The sequence below is a fragment of the Primulina eburnea genome, chromosome 10 (assembly GCF_022965805.1).
Source record: "Primulina eburnea isolate SZY01 chromosome 10, ASM2296580v1, whole genome shotgun sequence".
NCBI lineage: Eukaryota > Viridiplantae > Streptophyta > Magnoliopsida > Lamiales > Gesneriaceae > Primulina > Primulina eburnea.
The window spans coordinates 19675680-19686905 of record NC_133110.1 but is presented as its reverse complement, the minus strand read 5'-3'; the positions used below and the strand labels follow the sequence as shown (position 1 = coordinate 19686905).

The 11226-nt window shown below is 39.4% G+C and overlaps 1 protein-coding gene across 1 annotated transcript; it reads right to left on the bottom strand.

The window, feature by feature from the left end:
* Nucleotides 1-7065: 7065 nt before the first annotated feature.
* On the bottom strand, nucleotides 7066-9100 carry LOC140842967 (uncharacterized). Its single transcript, XM_073211180.1, has 4 exons — nucleotides 8635-9100; nucleotides 8336-8446; nucleotides 7443-7562; nucleotides 7066-7316 (listed from the first exon to the last, which is right to left on the bottom strand). The coding sequence occupies exons 1-4, from the start codon at nucleotides 9098-9100 to the stop codon at nucleotides 7066-7068; spliced, it is 948 nt and encodes a 315-aa protein (XP_073067281.1).
* Between the last annotated feature and the right edge of the window lie 2126 nt (nucleotides 9101-11226).

The window sequence follows — 11226 nt, the reverse complement described above, 5'->3', positions numbered from 1 at the left end:
TTCAACCAATGGTAAGGCATCTTGCCATCCCATTCTGAAGTCCATCACAATCGCACGTAACATATCCTCTAGAGTCTGAATCGTACGCTCAGTCTGGCCATCAGTTTGAGAATGATAAGCAGTACTCATAGCCAAACGCGTACCCATCGCTTCCTGAAAACTACCCCAGAATTTAGAAGCAAATCTGGGATCACGATCAGATACAATGGAGACTGGCACACCGTGCAGTCTCACAACATTCTCAATGTATAAACGGGCCATTCTCTTATAAGGATAAGTCCGCTCATACGGAATGAAATGCGCAGATTTCGAAAGCCGATCAATAATCACCCAAATAGCATCACAGCCCTTGGGCGAACGAGGTAAATGAGTCACGAAATCCATAGCAATATGTTCCCAATTCCATTTCGGGATTTCAAGACTATGGAGCAATCCTCCTGGTTTCATTCTCTCGGCTTTCACTTGCTGGCAGACAAGACATTTAGAAATAAATTCAGCAATGTCTTTCTTCATACGTTTCCACCAGAATTGAGGTCTCAATGTCAAATACATCTTTCGACCTCCAGGGTGAATACTGTATTTGCTACAATGCGCTTCTCGAAGAAGGGCAGATCTCAAATCAGAGTCGTCAGGAACTACCAGCCGACCATTAAGTCGTAAAGAACCATCAGAAGAAATCTGAAATCCAGACTGATGTCCTGCAGATACAAGTTCTTTCGACTTTTGGATCTGAGCATCGCTTCGTTGAGCCTTTCGTATTTTCGATATCAAACTCGGCTCAATTTGCAATGCTGAGACAGTGACAGAATTCCAATTCGAGTGAAAAGTCCAACCAGAAGTACATATATCATCATGTACCTTGGCGACACTAACAGAAGCTAGAACAGAATCATAAACTTTCCGGCTCAGGGCATCCGCAGTAACATTCACCGATCCAGGGTGATATTGAATCTCACAATCAAAATCCTTCCGGAGATCCATCCACCTGCGTTGCCTCATATTCAAATCAGATTGAGAAAAGAGATATTTCAGACTTTTATGGTCCGAATAGATAACAAACTTTTCTCCGTACAAGTAATGGCGCCAAATCTTCAAAGCAAACACAATGGCAGCCAATTCAAGATCATGAACAGGATAACGAGTTTCATGAGATTTCAATTGACGAGACGCGTAAGCAACCACTTTGCCATGTTGCATCAAAACACAGCCCAACCCTTTACCAGACGCATCTGTACAAACCACAAATCCTCTGGTACCTGAGGAAATAGTAAGCACAGGTGCTGTGGTTAATCTCGTCTTCAATTCAAGAAAACTAGCTTCACATTCATCTGACCAAATGAATCTCTGATTCTTCTGTGTCAGTTGAGTAATAGGTTTAGCTATCTTCGAAAATCCTTCAATAAAACGACGATAATATCCAGCTAAACCCATGAAGCTACGGATCTCAGGAACATTCGTAGGTCTTGGCCAATTCAATACAGCTTCGACCTTCGAAGGATCAACAGATATGCCATGTCTCGAAATGACGTGGCCCAAAAATACCACTTTGTCCATCCAGAATTCGCATTTGGACAATTTGGCATACAAATGACTAGTACAAAGAGTTTGAAGTACCAGTCTCAGATGTTCAGCATGCTCTTTCTTCGATTTCGACTAGACAAGAATATCATCAATGAAAACAATAACGAATCGGTCTAGATAATCTCGAAAGACCCGATTCATTAAGTCCATAAAAATAGCAGGAGCATTCGTAAGACCAAAAGGCATAACCAGGAATTCATAGTGGCCATACCTCGTACGAAAAGCAGTTTTGGGCACATCTTCGTCTTGAACTCGTACTTGATGATACCCAGAACGAAGATCAATCTTCGAGTATACAGAAGTACCTTGAAGCTGATCAAACAAATCATCAATACGCGGAAGTGGGTACTTGTTTTTCACAGTAACCCGATTCAGTTGCCTATAGTCGATACACATTCGCATCGTACCATCTTTCTTTCAAACAAATAAAACTGGAGCTCCCCAAGGTGATACACTCGGTCGAATATATCCCTTATCGAGAAGATCCTGTAATTGTTCTTTCAATTCTTTCAATTCCAGTGGTGCCATACGATAGGGAGCTTTAGAAATAGGCGCAGTCCCCGGCACAAGATCAATACTAAACTCAACTTCTCGATGAGGAGGAAAATCAGGAATCTCATCGGGAAACACATCTGGAAACTCTTTCGCAACAGGAATCTCAGACAAGGAAGACTCCTTCTTTGACATATCAATAGCGTAGATAAGATAACCCTCATCTCCGCTAGTCAACAATCGAGACATCTCCAAGGAAGATACCAATGGAATTTTGGCTTGGGAACCCTTGCCATAAAAATTCCACTTGGGTCCATCAATCGGTCGAAATCGAACTACTCCGTGACAACAATCAACAGTAGCTCGATTTGTCGTCAAGGTATCCATACCAACAATACAATCAAATTTGTGCATTGGGATGACAATCAAATTCAGAAATACCACATTATCCTCATATATCAATACACAATTATGCACAACTTTTTCAGACAAAATAATCTTTCCTGCTTCTGAGTCGCAGGGAAGGCTGCTGAGCTGACACTTAAGGTGGAGGAGTATACTGTGGACCTCCTCGCCTTAATCCAGCTTCGGCTGCCTTAGCTCGTTCAACTGCCTCTGCGTAGCTGGTAGGCAATCCAGAAACAACATATGTATACAAAGCAGGATGTAATCCATTCACAAACCAGTTATATTTTGCCTTCGCATTCCCAGCTACGTGAGGTGCATACTTCAACAAAGTAGAAAACTTTGAAGCATACTCTGCAACAGTCATTGTTCCCTGCTGCAGACTATTGAATTCATTCTCTTGGGCAGTATAATAAGAAGGAGGGGAATACTGTTCCAAAAACTGGGCCTTGAAGACATCCCATGTGACTTCAGTCCCGGCCTCTTTCAATCCAATCTCAGCGGCTTCCCACCAAGATTTAGCTCGGTCTTTCAACTGATAGAGAGAAAGTTTCAGTCTCCGAGCCTTGGAATACTCAACAATATTAAACAAGTGCTCGATATCCTTCAGCCAAGCCTCAGCTCGTTCAGCACTCTCAGTGCTAAAGAACCTCGGGGGTTTCAGATCCTGGAATCGAGCCATCACAACATCCATGGACAATCCTTCAAATTGCCCAACAATCCTCTCAGTACTGCTACTCGCAGTTTCATTTGTGTGATCCATCTACAAATCAAAAGATGAATATCACAATTTCATATCAATTTCATAATCTCATCGTCTCATATCATTATCTCATATCATCAAATCTCATCAGATACTTACTCAAATCAAATCACATAAGAGCAAGTAATACAAATAAGTCAAACACATACGCACAATTCATTTGTGCCTATTCAAGTGTACACAAGACTCAATAGAGCATTCCCAGCTATGCTCTGATACCACTCTGTGTGGGGCCCTTAGCTCCTAATCGTTATTACAATGCAATCAGATTAGGATTTAATTAATCACAGCGAAAAACGGGTTTAAAATTTCTTTTACGACGAGCCCAAAACATCTCTTCTAGATTTATAATACTAAAAATAGTATTTAATCTCAAATCATAAAACATGCTCACACGAAATCAAAACCAATCATATACAAACAACTCATATCCTCGGGACATGCCCCGGTATATAGATACATATACATATATACTGGGAACAAGACATAAACAAAAACCTCAGCCCAAGCTGTGGCTTCCCCCAGAAGTGCCCTCTCTGGCCTCCTGATATCCTGGAGTACCTGCCATTGTCCACACACAAAGACAACAACAGCGCCCCTTGGGGGTGAGCAAAGCTCCGTATGGAACAACCAATCATATATACCACAGATATCTAAACAATGATATATAGTATGCAATGCATGTATGTCGTGGAGGTATCAGGTCAAATGCCCATCTACTGAGCACATGTCAGAATCAATCGAATCGCTATCAAATCAAATCAATGCTCGAGCTTGCACACCGGCCGATATGGGAATACAAATATGATAGCGTCGACGAAGCGCCATCAATCCCACATCTCATATCCAATCATATGGGGCCACAATTGTCTATGCTTTACGGGTCATATAATACCGGCATAGCGATTGTGTTCACAAACCCCGGAATCCAATCAAATCATATTAGGGTATCCAAGGATCATAGCTCAACGTGCATGTCATGTATCGATGTACGCATAAAATGATGTGTGTTAACAAAACATTTATTTTATACATCGATATCTCAATCTCAATGTCATGTATGCCACATCAAATCATCAAATAGGCACATAGACACGTATTCCAATCCAATCAATCCAATCCAACTGACATATATCATATAATACAGATACCTGTCGTATGTTACCCGGTCGCAACATACCTCAATTCTTCGTTTCCAATTGATGTAGCTTTAAGATTTCAGTATAGAAACTATATCTACATCAATAACACATTCATTTCAATCAATAACATAATCCAAAATCACAAATATGAGTTTCAAATATCTTCTTAAACTTCAAAAATTCATATCAAATCCAAATCTTATCATAATTCAATTCCGACTTCGAATATGAGTTTATTGTCGGATATTCTACTACATATATAACCGATACATAATTCTTCAATCTCAATCCAACGATTAAAATTCTATAATTATAATAAATTGAGTATAATTCAAAATAACATCACTGTAATCATCTATTCTTCGTTAAAATCATACATTATTCAACAATCTTCAATTCCAGTATGATTTAACAATTTATCGGATTTATTCCAAAAATCGACGAATTTGAAACATCACCAAAAATATAAGATTTATACCCCAAATTGTAGACCTCGTGTCAACGATCCCAGAACTGAAGTCGGTTCGTCGATTGGATAAACCGTTAAGTCGCAAGATCGAAAAGAAAAATCAAAAACTCTTTTCCCCCCTTTCTCTCTCACGATCGTCCCCTCTGTAACTTTCAAAATGATAACTTTGATTTCAAAGTTATCATTTTATTTATTTATTTTTTTAGTTTTTTTTTAATATTATATTATATTATATTATATTATATATTATATTATTATTATATTATATACTATTTAACATTTTAATTTCGGTATATCCCTTTGGATCAGTCAAACAATCAAATTTTCCAAAACTCAAAACATGAAATTTCTCTATCTTTGAGTTTTTTACGTCATTTCCAAATCTCAAATCATTTTGGCTTCATATGAATATCTCTTTACCATTTTGCCCTTAAAATTAATTCATTATTTTTCAACTTATTTACCAAAATGTCATCAAAGCTATTTTAGTCTCGGGGTCTCACAAGTGTGCTATTGTCTTCGAAGTAATTTCGAACACTATATTCTCTTTTGAGCTGCAATAGCTCGTGTTCTAAGAATATTAACAACGATGAATTAAATCGAGTTTGGTTAAAACCAAGCGGAAGAAACTCGAAGTCATCCTTATATTAGAAAACATTATAACTTATGTAAACTGAATAACAGAAAAATGGTAGATTGGTTTTTCCATTCATCAGTTCAGTTATGGTAATAACTGAACTGACGAATACTCCAATTGATCCAAATAGTTTGAAAACATCAGTTAATCATTTAAATACACAAGATATGTTTGTGGATGCTTTTAGACTTCAACTGCTCTTACGTCACTCCTTCTACCGCCTCGAGTAGGATCCACTAGAAGACTTTGATCGTTACAAATGTTTGTAGAGACCCACTCCGCTAGGACTTACACTACTGCCTAAACTGAACTCCTATCTACGGCTGAAGGCAACACCTTCCAGCCAACACTTCTGTAATGTCTATGTGTCAAGACTACATACACAAGTTTAACGTCTTTGTGCAAGGCTGTATTTGAGTGGTTGAGAGAATTTGTGTGTAAGAACTGAACACGGATGTGCTCACACATTGAGAAAAATGGCTTCTAAACTAAGCAGATAACACGTTAAAGTGTCCCTCTAGGCTGAATGCTTCTGAAAGCAGATGTGCAATGATGTGTGTGCCCTTTCTTTTCTCTCATAAAGAATATTTTTGTTTTGGATCTTGTTCTTTTTCTTCAGCTTCTTCTTGTTGTATCTTCTTCTAGAGTCTTAACTGATCATCATGTTCCATTTCCAAGCGTAAATTTTAGATCGTACAGTGAGACTCATTTATTGTATCTGTTGCCATTTGAATCGGCTTCTTGGACTTTGTGTCTCGACTTTTCGATTGCCCTTCTGAAGCGTTTTGTCTTTAATACTCTGATGCAACGTCCATTATTGTCCTTTGACTGGACACTGGCTTTGTACCTTCACGCACAACTAGAATCCACTTTGAACAAGCTTGTCTTGATCTGCAACTGAAAGATTCTGACTGATGCTGCGAACTGGTCTGCTTGACTAATCTTCAATAGGGCTAGTGAAATCAGTTGGACACAGCATCGACTGGCCAGGCTTCTGAGGTCTTTCTGCTGAATCACTTTTCAGTTGGTCAGTCAACTGAACTGCTTGTTGATAAACCTGTTTGTCTAATTCAGTTTTTCGCAATCAGTTGGTTCAATCAGTCGGCTTCTCAGATAACTTCAGTTGTGGCTTCGTAAATTGATTATTTCAGTTTTAGCTGTCTGTCTGCGCACTAAGTTAAATTATAGTAACAAGATAACAAGTTTTGTTAAAATCAAAATCAAGATTGCGAACTTGAAAATTTCCAACACGAACTGATCCAAGTATGGCTGAAACATGCGATACACAATATCCATGAAGATCGCTGACACGTTCGTCAAACCAAAGGGCATCACCATAAACTCATAGTGCCCATAACGCATCCAGAAAGCTGTATCATGCACGTTAGACTCTCACCTTCAGCTGATGGTATTCGGATTGGAGGTCTATCTTTGAGAACACTGATGCTCCCGGAAGCTGATCAAACAAGTCCTCGATCATCGGCAACGGATACTTGTTCTTGACTGTGACTCTGTTAAGCTCTTGGTAATCGATGGAAATCCTCATACTGTCATCCTTCTTCTTGAAAAACAGTACCTATGCGACCCATGGAGAAAAGCTAGGGCGAATGAAACCCTTATCTAGCAAATCCTGTATCTGGTCTTTCAAATCTTTCATCTTTGCAAGTGCTAGACGATAGGGTAACTTAGAGATCGGCACTGTACCTGGCATGAGCTCAATAGAGAAGTCCACGTCTCTGTCTGGTGGGATGCTTGAAACATCGTCAGGTAAAACACTGGAGAACTCACTGACCACATTCATGTCCTCGAGCCTCTGACTGACTGGCTCTGAAACTTATAGAATGCTGGCAAAAAATTCCTGGCAGCCTATCTTCATAAGCTTCCTTGCACACATGCAGGAAATGACGTACGGCAACTGCTGTTGTCTGAATGCCTCAAAAAGAAATGGCCTACCACTAGGCGGTCGGACAGACACTGACCTCTGTCGAAAGTCTATGACAACTCCATTTAGCAAAAGCCAATCCATAGCCAAAATATGTTGAAATCCAGCAACAGTAGCACTATCAAATTTTCCTGCACCATATATTTCTGTAACTCCAATCTCTTAACTATCTTAGAAGTGAACATCTGATCCCCAGATGTGATCGATACTTAAGCCCTGAATCCATCACCACTCGTATGATTCCTAGTTTCTTGACAAGAGATTCGTATATAAACGAATGGGTAGCCCCTTAATCTGCAATGCATGCGTGGCTACACCTGAAATATATATCCTCCCTGCGACAAAATATACCATCAAATTTAATCGCGTTGAAACTTAAGAATTTTCTTACCGGCAATTAACCCAAAATTCTCGAAAATTACTGAAATAATCCAAACATTGCTCCAAAAATTTTGAAATTAACCCTCAGAAAATCAAAAATTATCAATTAGCCCCCTATAGTTTCGAAAATTACACTTTGGTCCTTCAAACTTTTCGAAATTTGCAAAAATGGCTCCATAAAATTTTCAGATCATGACCTCATAAATTTCAAAATTCACGAAAACCTAATACTGAATACCCCAAATTTCAGAAAATTCGAAAATCTCTCTTAAATGATTGAGTTTTGCGAAAATTCGAAAATCGCTCTTAAATGATTGAGTTTTGAAATTAGGTCCTCAAAATATCGGTTACTACAATTAGGTCCGTAAAATTCTCATATTAGGCAATTAAACCCTTAATTTCAACTAGGTAGAGCATGCAGCCTAATTTGTTCTAAGTAAACAATACCATAAATCAATTCTTATCACAAGCATAAAATCCATGCAATCAAGTGATAAATCAAAATCTTAAACATAATGGTTACCAGTAATCAATGCAGAATCTGGTTCTGCCTTGGCCTCTTCAGCATGCATCACATAAGCTCGGCCAGTGGTGGGGCCCGTTTTCTTAGGGCAGTCTGCTCCTTTATGACCCTCTTGCCCGCAAACCAAGCATCTGAAGGTCACCAATAAACATTTGCCGAGATGGAGCTTGTTGCACTGTGTGCATGGCTGTCTGTCCTCTGGCTTAGGTGCCCCTAGCGCCTGAGGAGGTCTTGCTGCTGGGTCTCCTAACATGTCCCTGGGCTTCTGCTGCCCTTGCTGCCTCGGTGGCCATTTATACTGTTTCTTCTGTGGCTTGGAGCTGGACTAAGTCTGATGCCGCTTCCTCTGCATTTCCAAGTATATATCCCGCAAAGCCTGCTCCGCGTGAAAGCGCAGGCAGCGGCCTCATCATAACCTGCCGGCCTCATCAGCATAACGTCCGGGCGAAGGGTGGGTCTTAGTCCATCAAAGAAATTCCTCTGCTTCTGAGCGACATCTCTAGCTATGATGAGCACAAAATGGCAGCCCCTGTCGAACTTATGGATAAACTCCGCCACAGATGAGTCCCCCTGGTGGATACTCATAAACTCCCTAGTTAGGAGGCCCCTGACGTCAGCTGGAAAATACTTTCCATAGAACATCTCCTTGAATTTTTCCCAGGTGAGGATAGTGAAGTCCACTGCATGAGCGGTTCCCTCCCACCAAAGGGATGCATCATCCCTCAGCATATAAATGGCGCGCCTGACTCGGTCGCCATCTCTCATCTGCAAGTACTCAAAATGCAGCTCCAGCGATCGAATCCATCCCTCAGCCAAGAATGGATAAGTGGTACCCCCGAACTCCTTCGGGTTGAGATGCCTAAACTGCTCAAAGGTATCGGTCTGGGGTCTGGGTGCCTATTGTACCTGCTCCAGTAGCCTAGCCAAGCATGCAACTTATCAAAATCATGCACATGAATAATTTTTTCTTAAAGTCAAGCATGCAACATATTTTTCATAATTTTATAAAAATCATAATCATGATGCATAAACATTAAAAACATGACAAATATGTGCTCAGGGCGCTGGTATGACTAAAATCTCACCGCGAGTGCAAAATGACCATTTTGCCCCTTGAAACCCAAAATGATCGTTTTACCTCTGGACCTCTAAAACTCGACCCGAAGATTATCAAACTCCTTAAAATAACACAAAAATTTTTTATAAGCATTCCTTAGCCATAAAGTCGAGCCCATAACAAAACATAATCGATTCGTTTAGAAACTTGGACCAGGGTCCCGGTTTTAACCCGAATCAACCCGAAACTTAACCAAATTTTTCCCAACTTGAGATATGACTTAAACCTAAACGTCCAGTCTAAAGACCACTTATTCCAGCCTACTTATGGCCCACAAGTCAAGCACGAAAGTTGCTGGAATAATCTGCACATCCCCACTCGATAACCCTAGGTCCAACAACTTTTCAAATTTCGCCCCTAGCTCAAGACCAAGCGGACCAGCCTCGAACCACTCACTCCTAAGACACCCTAAGACCCTCATGGACCTACTAAACCCACGGCCTTTGCAAAAATTTCTTCATCGAGTAATGAGCTCTAATGGTGTATATATAGAGGATACTCCTAATATAATTAGTAGTCTCTCTCCCACAAGGACTCTAATAATTTCAACATATTTAAAATCCCATATAATTGATATATAATGTATTTATTAACTTTAAATAATACATGATATAATAATATCATATATACATATTTTATATCACCATATAAAATATATACATGTATATGTATATTAAATTAAATAAGCATTATTTAATTTATAAACTAACTCCTTGGTTAATTTAATTCTAGACTCCTCTAGAATATTTATGGGTATTTGTATATGTTAGTAGTTACTATTACTAGCACCACCATTTAATTAGTAAATTCCAAATCACTAAATAAATGATTCCGCGCTCATTTTAACCTCGATCAATTATCTGTGAGTGCCGATGTATCAAGGATACAATTCTTCTTCATATAATGAAAATCGAAACTTACGAAGATCAAAATTTTCATTTGCAAAATTTAGAACTTACCATATATGGCATTTACAAGATTTGGCAGCTGCCAGTTTTAGTGAACTCATTCACAATACAAGCAGTTCCACTCTCCTTCCATATTTAGCAACCATGCTAACTCACATTTCTTTCATCATATGGAATCAGCACATAAACTTCTTTATAAGCTTCTTATTTGATCTCCATCAAACTATAGCCACCAAATTCCAACTCATTCAAATTTCACTATCTCACCGAGAACACATAATCCAATACTTGTGTGACCCTAAATGGTTTAGGGATACAGCTAGCCGTGGGTTCACATCTCCAAGTGATTCAGTTAACAATTATTCTTATTCGGGTTTACCCTAATTAACCACATTCTTTACATCAACTCTTTGATCAAGAATGTCAGAACTCGTTTTTTATTGCACCCATCGGATAATGGTAAGAGCGTCTAGTAGCATCGCCCCATGATCCCCTAGGTATCACTGGTAGTGTCTGCAAGAACCATTAGTCATTGTTAGCTTATAGTATGGTCTCTTCAACACATAAATCCCGATCGAATCTGCGACCAACGGCATATCGAGTGTTTCAAATGAATTCGACAACGATGTGATTTATTTTTGAGTACTAATAGTGTCATGGTATGTGCAACTAGGAAAATATCTTTTCCTAAAGCATATTTCTTGCTCTGGCCAGAGACTCCTTGCATTATTAATTCATCATGTCACATATGATATCTTCACCCGTACGCAAATGGTGAATCCCCGACTACAATGCATTTGCTCTTACATATTTTGAAACTACACCCAACCTCGCCACCTGATGACCCTCGATGGAGTCGGCAAACG